Here is a 17,886-nt window from a genome sequence, read left to right as displayed (position 1 = left end):
TTTTTTTTCCCACCCCTATGGTTTATGTTTTCCTTCACCTTCAGAGGATGAATTGCCAATAAACTGGTGGTAAATGAAGGAACTTAATGGAGGTTTGAGTTCCAGTCCTTGCTGACAGCACAGCTGACCCTTCCTCTCTGGGACTGTGTGTGTAACGTGCACAGAAAATCACCAGTAGAGGGAGATGCAACTTTGGGAATAGAATGTCCCATACTGAAACAGCTGCAGGCGGTGAGTGCTGAGAGAGTGAGCCAAATCCTTCCGTTTTAATCTGTTATCTGCTCACTAGAGTACATGGGGAAAAAAAGAAAAGGCCTGTAAGCCCGCTGCTGTTGAGAATTCTGTTTGATTGAGGCTACCTAACATGTGCTTAGGTGAAAGCTGGTAGTGGGAGGACGTGGCTGAATGGAGACAGGCTGAGGGAGCCTGCTGGGCTGGGTTCTTTGTCTGCTTTTCAGTTCTGTGCATTAGATCTTTTCCTGACCTTTGTGGCTTCAAAATATTGGGCTCTCTGTGTTAAGCAGAAACATTCCCAACTTCCTCAAACGAATAGAATGGCACCTGTGGGGACATACAGAATTACACCTACAATCTCTTCAGTAGCTGTACAGAATGAAGACAGGCAGCCGGGTGAACACTTGTTCTGGGGTTGGACTGAGCTCCACTACAGTTCCCTGTGAAAAACAGCAGTGCTGGCCAAACCAGCTCTGTGACTTCCCTGCACAGTCCAGGCCAGCATCACCCAGTGCTTGTTAGGCTGGGCAGAGTTCCAACCTAAAATGACAGTGTGGCAGGTGATGCAGCTTGCTGTGAAGCTGAGCAGCCTGCAGCGCTGCTGATGGCTTTTGTTTAACTGAAAGGTTAGTTTAGAATGAACTTCTAGTAGACTGATTGTTTTGGTTTTTTTCTTTAAGGATGATAAATGATCAACAAAGTTCTCAACGACTTTCCCCAGGCTGCCAAGAAGCTCAGTGTAATCATTCCTGAACAGTTGAAGCAAAAAGCTATTAAAGAGCTGCAGTAATCAAACCACGCTTAAGCCTTGCCCTTGGGAGGCAAGGGGAAGCTTACAAATTGAAAGATCTCTGATAGCTCTACACTTTTTTGGTCTTCAGTTCCTATTGCTTCTCTCCAAAATACGCAGAGATAAGGGGAGGAGGAGGAGCCTTTTCTGTTTTCCAGGGAATTCTGATAGCTTGAGTGACTTTAAAGCAAGATGATGATGCAAGATGGAGCCCCCCACCTCAGCAAAATATTTTGACCAGAAGTGGGTGACTTCTGGGATTGTAAATACAGTCCTATGTCTTTTAGTAGTTATATCTAAATATATGTATTTATAAACATCTATATATATATATATATTTTTCCTGCTTTTCTGTTATAACCCAGCCTGGTTCTTCCACCCCCAAGGCAGGTGAAAATACAAGTGATCTTACTGCCCTGCAAGCCAGTGGACTTTTGGGCAATGTGCACAGATTGAAGTGGACTGGGCTGGTTGTTTTCTGTTGCAGAGAACCAGGCCAGGGGTCCTGTCTGCTGGTGGGTGCTGTGCAGAGATGCTCCAGGCTGACCACATGAACCAATGTGTCACCTTGTCACAGTAAGGTTGCTCCTTTCTCACACGCGGTCTTGATTACAGAACACAGACTTAGGAAGAGGAGAATATTCGTGGCATCTCTTTATTCAAGCCTCATCCTTGGATCTAGCATGTGTCCATCATAGCAAGGCTGAGCAAGCTGCAGGCTGTATGTGTTCCTGTCACCCACAAGGCATGCTCAGCTGCAAACCAGATCTCTGCTTTCCCACAGAGCTGGTGCTTGGGGTGCAAAGACCTGCTGCAGCTTTGCTTGAGTGCTCAGCCTGGGAACCCGCTGTGATCCCTGCAGGTCTTCCAAAGTTTCCCCTCTCCGTGTCGTGGGCACTTGTAGATAGAAATGACCAACTGTTAACGCTTGTCCCTGGTCTCGCAGGGGTCTCCCCTGCTTCTGAGCAGGAGCTGAGGGCTGTTTATGTGCTCAGCTTTGCTCTGTCGGATGTGGGAGCCTCGGGCTGCCTGGTGTCATTGGCCACCACCTTGGCTTCTCCATGTGTGTCTATGCACTTCCTCACGGCTTTCAGGATGAGCTGTAACCGCCGGTCCAAGGCCAGGAGATGGGGCTCGGTGAGGACAGGTGCCAGGGGGTCCTGCAGGAGGGATTCTCTCATCACAGCACTCAGCTGGTACTCGGGCTCAGCCAGCAGCTGCAGGCGCAGCAGCGTCGTCCTCTTTATTCTGGAAGAGAAAGAAAGCAGGCATCCTAGTGCCAAACATCACAGCACCCCTGTAAGGGACAGTTGTCTGAGCCTCTGCTGAGAGAGGGAGGAGGGAGGGAGGGAAGATACAGTTCCAGATAACAGTATTTGGAACAAAAAGCTCTTACTGAAGAAAATGGGAATCTCTGCAGAAACCTCTGGTTCTTACTTATTTTTCAGGCTCCAGAGTGCTCATACAGCAGATTTTTGTCTTCAGAGAGAAAAGAATGTTAGAAATCCTCAGCAGTGAGCATTCTGCCTCCGACTCAGATGTCACCTAGTTCCCCAGATGATTGCAGGGCAGTGCCACGGTACCAGAAATGACATTTATGGGGCAGAAGGAGAGAGAAAATGAAGCTGTGCATCTTAGCTGCTGATGAATGAGGAAAAATTTCTCTAAATTGAACAAAAAGAGAGTATTTCCCAGAGCTGATCTAACATTGTGCCTGAAGAGGTATTGAGGATGAAGTATTTCCCTTTGACAGAAGGGAGGATGAAAAGCTACGATCTTGGCCTGCTTTGGGGAATGACACTAGCTATTCTAACGTGATTTGTTTAATGCTCAGCAGAAGTATTTTGATTTCAGAGTCTCTGTGACTGAAATGGACCAGTGATCTCACCCACTGCCTTTTAAATTTTGGAAAGATGGCAGCCTGTGTTTGTGGAACCATGCTGACTCAGCCAGAATTTCCACGTGGAGGAAGGTGTGATGGGAGAGGAGAGGAGCAACCTTCACTGAATGAGACAAGGACTGGAACAGGGGCTGTGAAAGGTGGGTCAGAACACTAGGAGGCTGCAGGAAGCCGAGCTCGGAGGATTCCAAGCCTTTCTGGATGCTTCCCAGGACTGCTATAGGAAATGAGGCTTTTGGGTGGCCCTGTAGTGAGTACAAGTCGTTTTCAAGTCGCAGTTCTTGCCCATAGCTGGCTCATTAAAGGTGTGACCTGCAGCTCATCCTACCTAAATTAAGCACAGCTTCTGGGAGGTGGATCTGGGTGAGCAGGAAGGATGTGACCTGCAGATAGTGCCGCTAGGTCAGAGAGTTCATGTGAACTGCACAAAATAGGAGCTTGGCAGAAGGAGTCACTGTGAGCTGCAATTATAAATGGAAAGTCTCACTTGGTGCAAACAGCAGTTCTTAAAATTAGATCTGGTAATACGAATGTGTGGGGAGAGTGCAATTAGCACCCCAAGGCTTACATGGAGCAGGTACAGCAAGGAAATAGGTTAGGGATCTCCTAAAGAGAAACCACAGGGAGGAGCAGCTTTTCTTCCTCTTTAATTTAACTTTCAGCTGTTGATTTATGTGGATTAATAAAAGGGTGGCCAAGATAGGATTCAAATGGTAAAATTGACGAGCTTCTCCTTGATGCTGTGAGAAGAAACCTGATTAACTATCAGAGCTGGTGAATGGAGGTTTCATATTAGCACACACAGACAAGTGGGGCTGGCAGCACTTTGTGTTGATGTGTTGGGAAATGCAAGGGCATGCTTCTGGAAGGGTTTGGGCCAACAGAAAAGTCAGAGACAGCCTTTTTGTGTGTGAGACTGATGCCTTGTGGGCATTCAAGCATCAGATGTTTGCCTGCTGCTGAGCAAGGGAGCTGTTTGTGGGGATTTGGGAAGCTCACCTGGGCATTGGGTTACGTAGGGGTTCTCATGGGAAAGGGTTCATTTGGGATAGTAAGTATGAAGTGCAGGAATGATGGCTGTGTGATGCAGCAGAGCAGCTCGATGCTCTGAGTGACATAAAAGCTTAACTCTTGCTTTGGAGATAACTGTGGTTTCCATGCTGAGCTGTTTGCTTGGGTTCCCAGGTGGATTCCAGCAGCCAGCGCTGCCGGGCCAGGAGGAACTGATGTGTCTGGGAAGGAAAACAAAGCTGACACTTACACACAGCACTGGGAGAGAGGGGCCAGGATGGAGATTTCATCGTGAGAATGCCGCCCAAACCTGGGGGAAGGAGAGAGCATGGAGTATTGCCACCTGCCCATGGCCTCCCCACGTCCCCTCGGCCTCCCAGCCTCACCCCCTGGCGTTGTCCAGGTGTAGGAGGAAGCCATCATCTCCAAACTTGGTGAACATCTCATAGTGGTGACGGTCCATGTTCCCTGGTAAAGGAGGAACAGAGCAGCGGTTTCCCTTGCAAGTGCCTGAGTAATTTTCAGACCTATCCCGTGTTTTCTTTCCCATCAGCATGAAATGCTTTAATTGTACCTATCAGGAAGTCAAATATGGCCATGTCAACGATGTTAAGCAGCCGGTTGCCGCTGCTGTAGGGGTAGATCTCCCTCACAGTGTCACAGTAGAGCGGATTCACCTCCCACCTGCAGGACACCAGGGGAGGGGGCACACAGTCCACTCACAGTCTGTATCTCACTTATTCTCCTTCCCACACGCTCCCTGTAAGGCACATATATGAAGCAGCAGCATTTACCCACTTACTCCTCTTTTCCATCAAACGAGTAGGAGCGGATCCATGGGTTTGGGATGGAGAGCCGAGGCGCCAGGTTGAGGGATGGAAGGAAGGCAGACAGGGACCCTTCCAGGAGGTGAGGATTCCCACACACTGCGTACTCTGTCTTGCACATGTACGGGCACTTGGCAAAGAAGCACACATTGCTGGCTGGAGGAGAACAGAGAGAACTGGGGAAAGAACTATGGGGTGTGGAGCTTGGACTGACCCCTGCCTCACCATGCAATGTATCTAGGCAAATAATGGACGTGAACTGCCAAACCGTGGAGGGAACCAGAGTTTTGGTCAAAAGACTCAGTCCTATGCTGGGGGAAAGGTTAAGAAGCAGGACAAGTGAACAGATCTCAGTCCCGTTCCTGCACAGCCCGTAATCTTTTCCTACCTGGAGACACAAAGAAGACGCTCTGCAGGACTTCATTCCTGGTGACTTCCAGGATCTCCTTGGTGATGTTGATCAGCCTCCCAACAGTGGGGGGCACCCGTCGGAAATCCAGGATCCTGCCCGAGGAAAGCAGCTCAGTGACACGCAGTGGGACCTGACTGCATGGGGTGGCAGATGCTGCCCGTGCCCTTCCTGCTGGCAAAATGTTTGCCTTCTTGATGGCTGCACCCAAATGGTGGTGAAGCCGGGATTGCTGGAAAAGGCTCCTGGGTTAATTGCTCATTAGCTGTGAGCTTGAAACAAAACAAACCAGGCACCCAGAGCTCAGCTGGGTCAATGCCCAGGATGGACCCAGTGCATGCAGCAAAGCTACAACCTGTGCATCACTGCCCAGCCTGCATGGAGCAAAGCAAAATGAGTACTGGGCTCCCAGTGAGAATTTTCCCCACCATGGTGCTGCTGAGCAGTTGCTGATCCATGGCCAGCACTCCATAGAGCTGAGCACAGCTCCTCTCGTACCTGTCCAGGTGGAAGGCTGCGATCTCAGCATTGTGCCTCTGAAAGTCCACAAAGTAGAAGAAATCCTCGGGTGTTTCCTCCTCACGTTTCTGCCTGGAAGAAATCCATGGGTCAATCCTGGGGAGTGCGTGCAGCTGCACCCAGGGGATCCAAGGAGAGACAAAGCAGTGCTGAGGATGTGTGGGCCCTGAGGTGACAGCAGCCCTGAGGTCCTCCATTCTTTGGCATCTACAGAGAAAGAGCCTTCCAATGTCAATAAGCAGTGTGGGAACACTGATGTTTGCGTGTTACTGGGGAGAGAGCAAGCAGCCAGTAATAATTAAAGGTAGCTTTAATAACTCAAAGTGGCTTTGCTGAGCAAAGGACAAGAGATGCAATGTGACGTGCCCCTCCTTGCCCGAGGATGCCCGCAGCCTCACTGCAGCGAGCTCCAGTGCTCCCAGCTGCTCATCGTGGGCAGTGGGGCTTTGCCTTACCTCATGGGCTTGAACATGGCTTTGCCGAAGTCCTGGAACCTGAGGACCAGCTTCAGGTGCACGCCGCTGGGCTTCACAACTGGGGGGGAAAGGGGACGTTAGGTGCCTGTGTGCAACAGATCGGCACCTCTGCACCATGCGAGTCTCCCAAAGTCCATTTGTTAGGTCCCCTTGGGGACTTTTTCCTCCCCTCATTGGCACATCGGTGTCTTGGCATCCCCACCCCATCCTTGTGGGGCTGTGGCGTTTATCCCTGAGCGGAGCGTGGGGCTGGAAGCTTGAGGGGAACCCAGTGCCACCCTCCCCACTTGGGTGAAGCGAAGATGGCACAGAGTCCTGGGAGGATGCACTCACTCTGGCTGCAGTCACAGGCTCCCAGCAGAGCTTTCTCATCCTGGCTGTAGTCTGCAAGAGCAGGAGGAGCCGTGAGGAAGGGGCTGCGCAGAGCTTGATATCAGACCATCTAAAAAGCCAGACTCCCTTCTGATTATAAGCTCCATTTATACACTAAAGACACAGGAAGGCCCTTCTCCCATCTCCAGGTACCACGACGACAATCGTGCAGCACAAAACCCATGGAGAAGCCAGGGCAGGGCTCAGAGTCCCACACTGCAACAACACTCACCAGCGCTGACGGTGGCGAAGTCGTGCATGTCCTGCAGCAGCCTGCTGACAGCAGGGCTGGAACGGGGGTAGAGCCCATCCCGGCTGATGCCCAGGTGGAACTGCAGCCAGCTGACTTCGGGACGCAGCGGGAGCAGCGCAGCTGCAGCCGTAAGGTTGAGCTCCTGCCTGTAGAGCTTGTGTCTCCTGGAAGGGAATGAGCACGGGGTGATGGGGATGGGTGCAGGATGGAAACCCTCGGTGCTTGGAGTAGAGCTGGCAGCTGTTGTATTATGGGATGGAAAAAGCCTTTGCTGTGCCAGACGTTTTTTGCCAAATCCAGAGGTTCCAGGCAGCACGACTGCTGGAGCCCCAGGTTGTCCCATGTCCTCTACAGCCTTCGTTCTGGGCAATGGGATGCAGGGGGGCCACCAAGCACTGCGCTGCCCCAGAATTGGTAAAACTGGGGTGAATCTGTCCCATTCTGGCAGGTGGAGTTGTGACAAACCAGAGGTTTGTTACCATAAGCCATTTTTCCTCTGATAGGACCCAAGCTTTGCTGAACTGCCATCAAAAGGTCATTTATCCCCTGGCTGACAGCATTGGTTTCTCATTAACATCGGCAGAGCTGTGCGTGGCATCTGCACTCACGATAAAGGGAAAACTGAGTTCAGTTTGCATTGAAAGTGCCAAGATACCTTGGCGAAGGCAAACAGGAGCTGTGGCTGATAGCGAGTGGTTCATTAACCAGTGGGGCCCTGGGGTGCCCCAACCCTGCCTCAGGCAGCGGGGTCTGCAGGGCTCCCATCCCTTCTCCATGGTGCAGATGGGTGGTGCGGTTGGTCCAGCCCGAGGGATGTGTTTCAGGGATATTTGGGGAGAAATGTGGGGGATGCCACCAGTCCCACAAATGCAGACGGGGACGGCGAAGCCCCCAGTGCCTGTCACCAGAATGACGCAGGAATTTTCCCCAGGGAAGCTGCCCACATATTTTACCATATTTGCTTTCCCACTTTCCCATGCATGCAGCCTGTCCCACCCGGCCCCGGATGGCAGTGAGCAGTGCATTACTGATGGGGAAAAAAATGCAGCCTTTGTGCAAGGGGAGGCAGCGGGCACGGGGCTGGGGGCCAGCTGGCCTGCGAGCCTTCAACCCCCAAAAGCTGCTCCCTCCAGGGTGCCTGAAATATTTCCCTTTAAGAACAGCCCTCTGCAAAAGACATAATAATATAAAAAGCAGGTCCAGATAACTTGCTATGAACAGCCTTGGGGCTGCCCAGGCTCTGCTCAGTGCTGGGCTGCAGGAGGCACCAGGCACTGGGTGCCGCTGTCCCTGTGGCACCAGTGCCTGGCACTGAGCAGGTCACAGAGTTTGGAGTATGGAATTGTTTCTTCATGGATAGAAACAAGCTCTGGGTTTGTTTGGTTTTGCTTTTTTTTTTTTAAATTATTCTTCCTGCAACCCCATCAGCCACCCCTGCAGTCAGATTCCCTTAGCTAGGAATGGGAATGAGAAGGCAGAGCTCTGTGTGCAGGTAGAATGCACAGTACCTTGTTCTCCTTACCACCCATAGCCAAAACGTGCCACATCCCAGGGCCAGGCCATGTGAGAGCCAGCCAGAGAACCCCAGACTGATTTTTTATATTGATACTGATATTTATACCTGCCTGCAGAAACTGTGCTGTGCTGTAGGTGCAGGGCTGAGCTGCAGCTGGGTCCACTCAACCCGTGCAGATGGGTGCTGCACTGACAGCCCCGCCGTTCATGCCTCACATGGGATGGCCATAGGGTCAGCTCGGACCCTGTTCTACCCTGTAGGATGTGTCACACCTTGGGGAGAGCTGGGAACGTGTGTGCAGCCCTGAGCTACACCATGCTCTGCTAAACCCATGGGCTGGGAAAGCCATGGCTGCTTGGTCCTATACGGATCCCACTGTCAGCCCAGGGATGTCCCCATGCCAAGAAGATGAGCTGCTGTGGCTGTATGACCTCGAGGCACAGATCACTCTGATGGGCTGGCAAAAAGCACCATGGCAGGCACCTTCCTAACCCACATTCAATTTGCACTGCCAAGGAGAGAAGAGGATGGGTGTGAAGTTGCAGGGGCCTGGCTGGAAATCACAGTGGTGCACTTGGCATTGCGTGCTCTATGGTGGTGTGTAAGGAAGTGCACTATGGAGCTGATCCTGGTCACATCCTACCTCCCCACAGTGCTTTTCCTTGGGAAGCATCCACTAAGCATCCCAAGCCCTCTCGCCTCGTATTTCCCAGCCGTGTGCTCATCACTGCCCTGTCCCACCCTGCTGAATGCAGCCAATGTCATACAAACATACAGCTCGGCCTCACCCCATGCATTCTCAAGTCAGGGAGAGGAAGAAGTTGGAGGGGTCTGAGCCATGTTCAGGTCACGGTCCCTCCCCTCCTCCACAGTGCCTTGCAGGACACTGGAAACAGGCAAACTTTTCCTGCTGGTGGTTGCAAGGAGATGGCTCTGGAGTACAGCACCCAGGGGCTGACACCATTCTGCCCCCACAGTGCTGATGCAGAGTGAAGAAGGCACCTATCCCTACTATGCACAACTAGCAGGGGCTCACCCTGCATCCCTGCGCCCTTCTCCTCCTCATCTCTCCCATCAGGGACCACAGGAAGCCCCTCCCAGCAGAACCTCCATGCAGAGCCCTGTGATCTACGGGGTGCTGTAGAAAAGGGCAACGGGGAGGACAGCAGAGAGCCAGGAGGTGGGCACAGAGCGGGCCACAAAAGGGGTGCCAAGGGGTTGTGTGCAGAGGTCGGGGTGTCTGGGCAAGGGATATCGGGGGGGTGTCCATGCAGGGGGTGCTGGGAGGGTGCTCTGGGTACCCAGAGATTGGAACCCAGAGGTTGGGGATGTGCACCTGGGGATGGGATACCCAAGGATGGAGTACCAGGCATGTGTGCATGCAGATGGGTACCTACGGGTAGGTGCTGGGTTTGGGTGTCTGGAGACTGGAACCTAGGAACGGGGTGCCCGTGGATGGGGTGCTGGGTTTGGGCTGCCCGGATATGGGGTGGTCAGAGATTGGAATTTGGGGATGAGTGCCCGGAGATGGGATACGGGGATGGATACCTGGAGATGGGTGCCCGGGGGCGGGTACACGAGCATAGGCGCAAAGGGATGAAGCGCCCGGGGATGGGACGCTGGGTTTGGGGTGTCCGCGGATGGCCGCCCAGGGAGCGGTGCCGTGTCGGGGTACCGCGCGGCGGGACGCACCTGTTCCAGCGGGCCGCCTTCCGCCGGTAGTAGCGCAGAGCTTCGCGGGCGCCCAGCAGCGGCTCGGCGGAGCCCGGCGGGGCGGCGGCGCGGTACAGCGGGTGGGCGAAGAGGCGCCGCAGCGGGGAGGAGGAGGCGGAGGAGGAAGAGGAGGAGGCGGCGCGGGCGGGGGGCGGCGGCGGCGGAGCGGCGGAGGGAGCGGAGCGGCGGCGGCACGGGCAGCTCGGTGCGCTCGGGGCCAGCTCCCTCCGAGCCCGCGGCCAGAGGTGGAAGTAGAGGTCGGCGGCCAGCAGCGCCCCGAGCAGCAGCAGCACGGCCGGCCGGTCCCGGCGGGGCCCCGGCATGGCCCCCGTTGCCGGGTGGCGACAGCTCCGGGTGCGGACAGCCCGCACCTCCCTCCCTCCCGCCGCCGCCGCCGCCGCTGCCGCCTCCCGGGGCAGAACGCGCGGGGGAGCTCGAGCGGCGGAGCCGGGAGTGCGGGCACCTCGGGGCGGGGAGCGGGCAGGGCGCTGGGGGCCGGCCTGGGACAGCGCGGAGAGACCGGGGCGTGGAGAGGGAGGAGAGCGCGGGGAGATCGGGGAGGAAGGGGGTCCCGGTGGCGAAGGGGATCCGGGGATGAAGGAGGCTCCCCGTGCGCTGCCCCGCCCGTCGCGGTCGCTCCGAAAGCAGCGCTGTCCCCTGCGGCTGCTGACCCCGCTCCCCTGCGTTCCCTTCGGTTTCCTGATCGTCGGGAGATGGGCGCTGGTTCATATTCTCACTTCGAATTGCTTCTGCAAAATGACTCTGCTCCGTCTTTTGTTATTTGAAGAGTTTGGGTTTTGGGTGTGAGGGGCTCGCTGTTGTAATACCGAATGTTACGTATCTGGGGGCTGAAACTGGAGCAGTCGTTGCAGGGGGATTCGTTCCCAGTGGTGCTGTATTGCTGGGCGAGCGGATCCGCCGTCCTCAGCCCTTCCCGGACCGGCGGTTTGATGCTTTCCCAATAATCCCAACAATAAGCAATGGTCTGTGGCTAACAATAGGATTTTTCATTTTTATTTACTTTCTTTTTTTCTCTCTCTTTTAAAGACGAGATTATCCAGCTGAAGTGAACAAAATCTGCGCTCCAACGAGCCAGAATGAGTCACCAGCAAACACAGCTCCGTGGATGTGAGCCCTCCAAAAGCCCTCATCGCCTCACGTTAAACTTAAAGCACAACTTTGACAACCACTCCATCAAAACCGGCTGGTGCTGCTGCGTTCGTAATCCCCTCTGAGCCGCTGCCCGCTGCTAATCTCTCCCAGAAACCACTATTAAATCTTTCCTGGTTTGCAATGCCAATTCTGAACGACGGGCACGAGGAGAAAAGCCATCAGCAGGGCTGGCGTCTCCGTGCTATTTGCACACGCTGCGGGAAGATCGTTTTGGTGCTAATGAGGCTAATTAAAAACAAATAAATAAATAAAGCCATCCCATCAATCTGTACCAAATTGAAACGCCGCAGTCCTTCCCAAAGCCAGCTCTGAGCACATCGTGGTTCTCCTGGCTATTGAATGCCTCTGTGCTTTCCCAGGAGGCTGCGGGTTCATCCAGGCACCGTGGAGATGTGTTCCTAAAACAAACCTGCAGAGGTGCTTGGATAAGGACACGGTCAGCTCAAGAGGAACCAAATTACCCTTTGGAATTGCCGCCAGATAATTGGCCTCATTTACTATTTTCAGACTGAACTCCTTCCCCCCACACAGTCACAGTGGAGGAATATTCAGGCGTAGATGATGTCCCCAAACATATCATTAAAGCTTGAAATAAACGTGCAGTGACATCCCGTGCTAAGGACTTCCTCTGTGCTCCGGGTGGTAACCAGGAGGTTGTTTTCAAAGTCATTTTTAATAAACAAAAGATTTCCCTCTTGTTTTTCCCCAAACATTGGGAAATGAATGCAATTTGGGTACTCTCATGCATTTCTGATTTAAAAATGGTCTTCCTTACAGCTGCCTCCTGTTTGCCAACAGGTAATGCCTCTGTTTGCTTCTCTTTCTTCGTTCTCTGCTTGAATTGCTCCAGGAACGACCCAGCCCAGCCCCTCTGGTTGTGTCTGTATAGGGGAAAAAGAGGTGGATCTGCTTTTTTCTCACTGCCCCGTTAATTACTAGGATTAAACACCAAGGCAGCCACATAGCATTTGAAGGGACATAGAAAGACAAAACAGAGGAGCCAAGTATTTGGCTTTTCACTATGGAAATGTGTCTGGGCACATCGGGATGCAGCAATGCCAGCAGTGTGACAGAGCTCCATTCTGCCCCCGGCCCTGGTGGGACGCTGGGGGTAAAGTCCCCAAATTGTGTCCATAAGGCTGATGAGGATCACTGGGAAAGGGTTGGCCCTGTGTTTGGTTGGGGGCCTGCTGTGGCAGGAGGACCCCAGGGCCAGATGGTGGGGGAGCATTGCCTCGTGCTCTGCCTGGGCTTGTAATGAGCAGCACAACGCTGGAGCAAAGTGTTTAAATGAAGAACACGTTTTTGTTAGCTAACAATGCAGAGAAAAGCCCTGGAGGCCCCACTTGGACAATTAATGCCTCTTCACTTGCATCAAGAGGGAGGATGGCTCTTCACTCCAGGGATTTTGCTACAAAAACGGGATTATATCAGATCGAAGGAGGTGTACAGAGATGTGCAAAGTGGAAACGAAGCCTGAAGTCTCCTTTGCTCTGTCCCTGCAGTGGGGACCACGCGGGGCTGTTTCTCTTGGCTGTGCTGAGAGCAGTGCTGACCTCTGAAGCAATCCTGGGCTTTTGGCCGCCTGGACGCTGGCTCAGCTTGCGCTGAACTGACGAGATCTGGCTTCCCAGATAGGAAAAACAAAACAGTCTCTGCTGGGCTGAGCTCGCTGGCCGATGTCACCCTTGCTGAGGAGGAAGGGAAGAGTGCGTGTTGTGCTGTAAAGGTTAAATCACACGGAGCCAATCACATTCCTGCTCTGCAAACAGAGCTGGGCTGTACGTGCGCATTCTTTAATCAGTATTTGGTTTCTTGAATTTCTTTTATTGGTAGTTAACTGTGTAATGGTCTCAGTGGAACATCTGGTCCATGATTTCAGAGGAATATTCTTCAACCCTCGCTGAAAGCAATTATTTTTGGATACGAGTGGAGGCTTTGGAGCCATTAAGAAGATAAAATGCAGATTGTTTGCAGAGGATTTTTTATAACTGTAATGGCTCTCAAAAAGAGGATCTCTGGTTACTTTTTCCCCTATGCTATCAGGCAGACAGCAGAGACTGAGCAAAGTGGTAAGGGGCTGAACCTAAGGCAGTGGGCTGTGACCCACGCCAAGCAATAGCTCATCTACCCATCTCCATAAGCCACTGAGGTCTGGGACTTCTTACAGAAGGATTTAAAAGCACATCAGCAGATGGGACAACTGTTGTTTTCAAAGCAGAAAATGAAGGGCTTTGCTTTTTCCCCCACTGATGGGTGAATCACAAACCTCCCAACTCCCAGCCTCATCCCAGTTCATGCAGAGCACAGAATAAAGCTTTCAGCCTCTGCTCTTTGCACATGGCAGGCTGTGGTGACAGCTGGGAAACCTTCATTCCAAAGCAAATGTGTTTTCCAAAGAAAAGCATTAATCTATCAGGAGGAAATCAGTTGTCTTGTGAGTTAAGTGTGGTTTTTGCACTGTGTCCTCCATGGAGGTTACTGGCTGATTCCTCTTTGTCTGCAAAAACAGTGCTTTAAATTATTTAGAGGAAACTATACAATCTTGGCTGCTGCGCGCTATTACGATTGCACAACTTGTCCCAGTGAAAACCACGTGCAGACAGGCTGTAAAGTCATGGCTGTTTTGTAGTAGGAAGACAAACTGAAGCTGTTAAACCAGGTAAGAATTGTTCCTCTTGCTTTGTCCTGGAGAGGTTGGGGGGTTGGGAAGGACCCTGTGCCCTTTGCTTGGGATGGGCTTGGAGGTGCCAAAGGATTGGTGGAGGGATGAAGGACAGAGTGCAGGTCTGTGTGTCCCGGGCAGTCTTTGCTGCACTGCAGCTGTGCTCAGCTTTGTTTCCATTTGTTTGTGTTTGTTTTTTCCCCACTCCTGACCTGGCTCTGGTCACCCTGACCTTGGCTCAGGGGTTGGCATTGGGCTGCTGAGGGCAGTGGGCTTTGCACTGTGTGAGCGTGGCATTCTGCACTACAAAGAACAATGCAGGGCTCACGCAGGGCGCTGCACCACAAGGATCTGTTCAATAGCTTGTTTTGGGAGAAGTGCAGCACGCATCGTAAACCAAATGCAAAACAGGACAAGTGGAGGAGCTGGGGGGCACCAAAGAGGACAGCTGCTCCATTCGTACAGTGACATAGCAGACACAGAATCATGGAATGGCTTGAGTTGGAAGAGACATCAGAGATCAACCTCCTGCCATGGGCAGGGTACCAGCCACCAAACCAGGCTCCAGATGTGCCTCCTGGATCCGTGCAGTGCACTCCCATCCATCGCTGTGGGCTCCTCTGCCATCAAAACTGCATCAGCTATTTGGGCCTGAGCTGCTCATTGGTTTGCTTCCTGTTTTCTGACGTTGCTGGAAGTCAGCAGTCACATTGGGATGTTTTGGTGCTTTTTCTTCCCACCAGGATGTAAAATAAGGAGCAACAGAAACACACATCCTGCTGAAGAGCCTCTGAGCTGCGTGTTTGCCTGGGAACTTCTGTCTGACCGCTGTACAATCAAGGGTTCAGGTCAAATTCAGATGCAATTACGGCACTGGGACTTCTCATAGGTTAAAATGTCTCTCTCTAAAATTCCTCCAGCCTTTTAGGCATGTACACTCGTGTCTAAATAATGGTCTTGGACTTGCCCTGCCTGCTCGCACTGCCCCATAGGTCCATCACCACAGGGACTGTTTGCCAGAGAGCCAGCAAGGAGATATTTATTGAAATGAGAAAATAACCGGGATGGCTTTAACAAGGCTCAGAAGAAGAGGTCTCTTATCAGCAGTAAATTCAGCTGTTACTCAGCTCAGCCCTTGAATTCCTTATTAACCCTTAGTGAGTACCAAGGGGTGTTGTGGAGAGCAGTGTGTTCCTATTGAAAGGAGAGAGGTTGCCCTGGGGGAGCAGGGTGATACCAGTGATGGAGGAAGGCGATGCCGCTTTTAGTACAAGTTCCTGCAACAGAAATAGATCTTCCTGAGCACGCACTTACATCTTTGTAAATTATATCTCAGGTTAAACTACTCATTAGAGCGCCACAGGGGAATTTCAGGCTGGCTAGGTACATCATCACAGGAGATAGACTAAAAATTACAGTCATTTGGAAAGAACGTGGATTGGAGTCTTAGGGCCTGTGGTGAAAGTCAGTGCATACATTGGGTTCAGCCTAAGTGTTATCTATAGCACATCTTTCCAAGGAGCTACTGCACAGCTCCTGCAGGAGGTTTGTGCTGCTGGGGTTCACATTTTTTTTGCTTTGGTATTCATCTGGAGGTGAACACTTGTGAAATGGCTGTAACCACAGGACAGGGAGTATTTCTTCCTGCATGTGGTAGTTAGTCCTGTGGGGTAGGGGGGAGCAGAAGGCGTTGGGTCTTTGTCATCTGTAGTGCTGCTCCCACCATGGAGTCACAGCGTGGTGACCTCAATGATCATCCAGTTCCAAGCCCAACCCTTCAGGCAGGGTTGCCAGCCACCAAATCAAGCTGCCCAGAGCCCCATCCAACCTGGCTTTGAGCACCTCCAGGGATGGGGGTACCCATATTTCCTCCCCATGCTCTCTCCTTTGGCTCCTCTTTCCCTTAGGCCATCTCTTCCCTCTCATGGGAACAGAGTATTTTAGGACACACACTAAAATTGCTCTCCAATGGTGATACTCATCAACCACACCAGAAAAACCTTTAGACAACTATGAAGGAATTTGCCACACTCGGGAAGATTTTTCTCCCTCTCTCTAGACTTGCATGTAACTTAAAATAGCTAATTATTAATGCCAATGCCTCTTCGTTCTATGAATAAATGAGATACTGGCGCGGGGAAAGAAGGAGCTATGAGATCACCAGATCGCCCATTTGCCCATCTCTGCTGCTCATAAGCATGCGGGGGCATGTGCAAGCGTTCATCATTTAAAGGGAAGATTCCGACCGTAATGTAATAAGCATCCATTATGACCAACAGAATTGTGTGAGCGTAGCAGTGGAAAAATTCAAATGTTGGCCTCTTGCTTTCTGTTTTGCAGTCGTTGCGCCGAAGCCGCGTGCTGAGGATGCCCGCCCACAGCAGCCACGTTAGCAGCAGTGAGGAGGTTTCTGCAGATGGGATCTTTTGGTGGGAATTGCAGCCGTAGGAGGCCTGCGGTGTCTGGGCAGCAGCTTTGAGCTTTGCTGAAGGGCAGTGGAGTTGGTTCACTTTGGGGAGGTTCAGAGTTAGCCTATCCAGCATGAGGGGATTGCAGCTCCTGCTTGCGTAGAAGTCGAATCTTTGCTGTGTTGTTCCTCCACAAGAAAACGTTAAGAAAAAGGTTGAAAATTATGAGTGTCTGTCCATCTTCCCCACCATTTTATTTCAGCATAAAGAGCAAATAACTGTGTGCTGTGATTGCAGCTACTGCCGAATTACGTGGTGATTCATGGCGTGCAGATTACAGGGCAAGGGTTATAGCTGGGATTGCTGTGGTTTCTCCAGATCCCTGAGTATCATGCACTCATAAGCACTGGGTTTTTCTGCTTGTGTGACAATGTTTAGCTTGAGCTGCAGGCCCAATTAAGTGGGAAGATGGCGAAATGCATCTTAACTGCTGTGGCACTGCAAGTGTGAAATCTCCTTGAAAATAAAGTGACAGCTGAATGAGCTTCTCCCATTGTCTTCTGGATGTTCTGAGAGCTGGCAGCAGCCATAGGGGCCTATGGCAGTGCAGAAAGCCACATCCAGCTGCTGGCGAGGAGATCGCTGGTACTTGGGTGGTGGTGGAGAGGAAGGCTGACACTGGTGGGAGTGGGAGGATGAGGAAGTGGTTCGCTTTGGCTCACTGTGGGGTCTCAAATCAGTGAGTTACTTTCTTATTAAAGCCAGAAAAGCTACAGTTCTTCAAACCCTGTTCTTGCTCATGGTGAAATCTCCCCCCTTGCAGACACCGTCGCTGCGTGTGCCTCTAACAGCATCGTTTTAGCATGCAGGATCATGTGGGTGTGCATGGATCCTGCCTGGGGGTGCACTGCCGGAGTGGATTTCTAATTATAGCTAATTGCAGGGTTGGTGCTCCCTGGATTTGGCCTGATAGAAGTCAAACGATTTCCTGTTGCTCAGCACTTTGCAGATGTGCACTCAGAGGCGCTGTGATGGATGTGCTTTCTATCCAGCTTGGTGCATGCACGCTCTTCACTCTCCTTCCTGTGCATGGGACTTGGGGTAGCAAAGCACCACTGTGGGGTCATTCTGTGGTAAAAGTAAAAATCATTCTTTGAAGCCTAATGGGGACATGAAAATTGCTTTTTGTATGGTTAGTGCAGTCATAACTTTGTGTTGTCAAAGACCCCAAGCAATTGAAACAGCTGTTAGCCCAGGAGAGGTCTTGGCCAGAAGGCATGGAGGGGATGGTTTGGGATTTGACTTGGGAATCCTAGAAGTCTTTTCCAGCCCTAATGATTGTATGATTTTTTTGGTTTGTTTATATATGAAGCAGCCTTCATTGCAAAACAAGCTGTGTTCTCTCATCTTGAGCTTAGGGGGCCTGCACTTGGCTGGAAGCATGGTGAGGACGAGGGGCTGGTCTGCCCTGCTCCTCCCAGGGAGAATCCCCCAAAGGACGAGGAATTGCATGAACTTGGAGCTAAATGCCATATGGCTGAAGCAAAAAATAAATGAAATCACACCTCTTCATTACAGAGATTTATCTTGCTGGGCAGGGGCCTGGCAGCCACCACCAGA

At 51.9% G+C, this 17,886-nt stretch overlaps 1 protein-coding gene and 3 long non-coding RNA genes across 5 annotated transcripts; 3 read left to right on the top strand and 1 right to left on the bottom strand.

Moving 5' to 3' along the window:
• The first annotated feature begins 32 nt into the window (after positions 1 to 32).
• On the top strand, positions 33 to 6,457 carry LOC122176482. The gene is made up of 3 exons (XR_006177747.1): positions 33 to 231; positions 1,512 to 1,600; positions 2,879 to 6,457. It is a non-coding gene; the product is annotated as an uncharacterized LOC122176482 (long non-coding RNA).
• On the bottom strand, positions 1,666 to 10,343 carry FAM20A (FAM20A golgi associated secretory pathway pseudokinase). Its single transcript, XM_042865006.1, has 11 exons — positions 10,000 to 10,343; positions 6,771 to 6,955; positions 6,500 to 6,550; positions 6,146 to 6,224; positions 5,670 to 5,762; positions 5,151 to 5,266; positions 4,738 to 4,918; positions 4,510 to 4,619; positions 4,322 to 4,403; positions 4,186 to 4,245; positions 1,666 to 2,272 (listed from the first exon to the last, which is right to left on the bottom strand). Exons 1-11 carry the CDS (start codon positions 10,341 to 10,343, stop codon positions 2,008 to 2,010), a joined length of 1,566 nt encoding a protein of 521 aa, XP_042720940.1. The 3' UTR covers positions 1,666 to 2,007.
• Positions 9,127 to 11,922, top strand: LOC122176483. Of its 2 annotated transcripts, none has more exons than XR_006177749.1 (2): positions 9,127 to 9,487; positions 11,068 to 11,922. It is a non-coding gene; the product is annotated as an uncharacterized LOC122176483 (long non-coding RNA). The 2 variants fall into 2 exon arrangements; XR_006177748.1 differs by lacking the exon at positions 9,127 to 9,487 and adding an exon at positions 10,288 to 10,374.
• Positions 11,923 to 13,172: 1,250 nt separating this feature from the next.
• LOC122176635 lies at positions 13,173 to 17,349 on the top strand. Its single transcript, XR_006177785.1, has 3 exons — positions 13,173 to 13,855; positions 14,602 to 14,747; positions 16,199 to 17,349. It is a non-coding gene; the product is annotated as an uncharacterized LOC122176635 (long non-coding RNA).
• Positions 17,350 to 17,886: the final 537 nt, after the last annotated feature.

Source organism: Lagopus leucura, unplaced genomic scaffold (genome assembly GCF_019238085.1).
Source record: "Lagopus leucura isolate 7727_CA_CO unplaced genomic scaffold, USGS_WTPT01 Super-Scaffold_797, whole genome shotgun sequence".
Taxonomy (NCBI): Eukaryota; Metazoa; Chordata; class Aves; order Galliformes; family Phasianidae; genus Lagopus; species Lagopus leucura.
This window is presented reverse-complemented; position numbering and strand designations above follow the sequence as displayed.

Bases quoted from the DNA above. Each gene is read 5' to 3' on its own strand.
- FAM20A (XM_042865006.1), bottom strand. From the start codon at position 10,343: ATGCCGGGGCCCCGCCGGGACCGGCCGGCCGTGCTGCTGCTGCTCGGG. The intron at 5,763-6,145 runs GTAAGGCAAAGC...GATTTCTTCCAG, and splicing joins GCCATGTTCAAGCCCATGAG to GCAGAAACGTGAGGAGGAAA. The intron at 4,404-4,509 runs GTACAATTAAAG...CTCCTTTACCAG, and splicing joins CATATTTGACTTCCTGATAG to GGAACATGGACCGTCACCAC.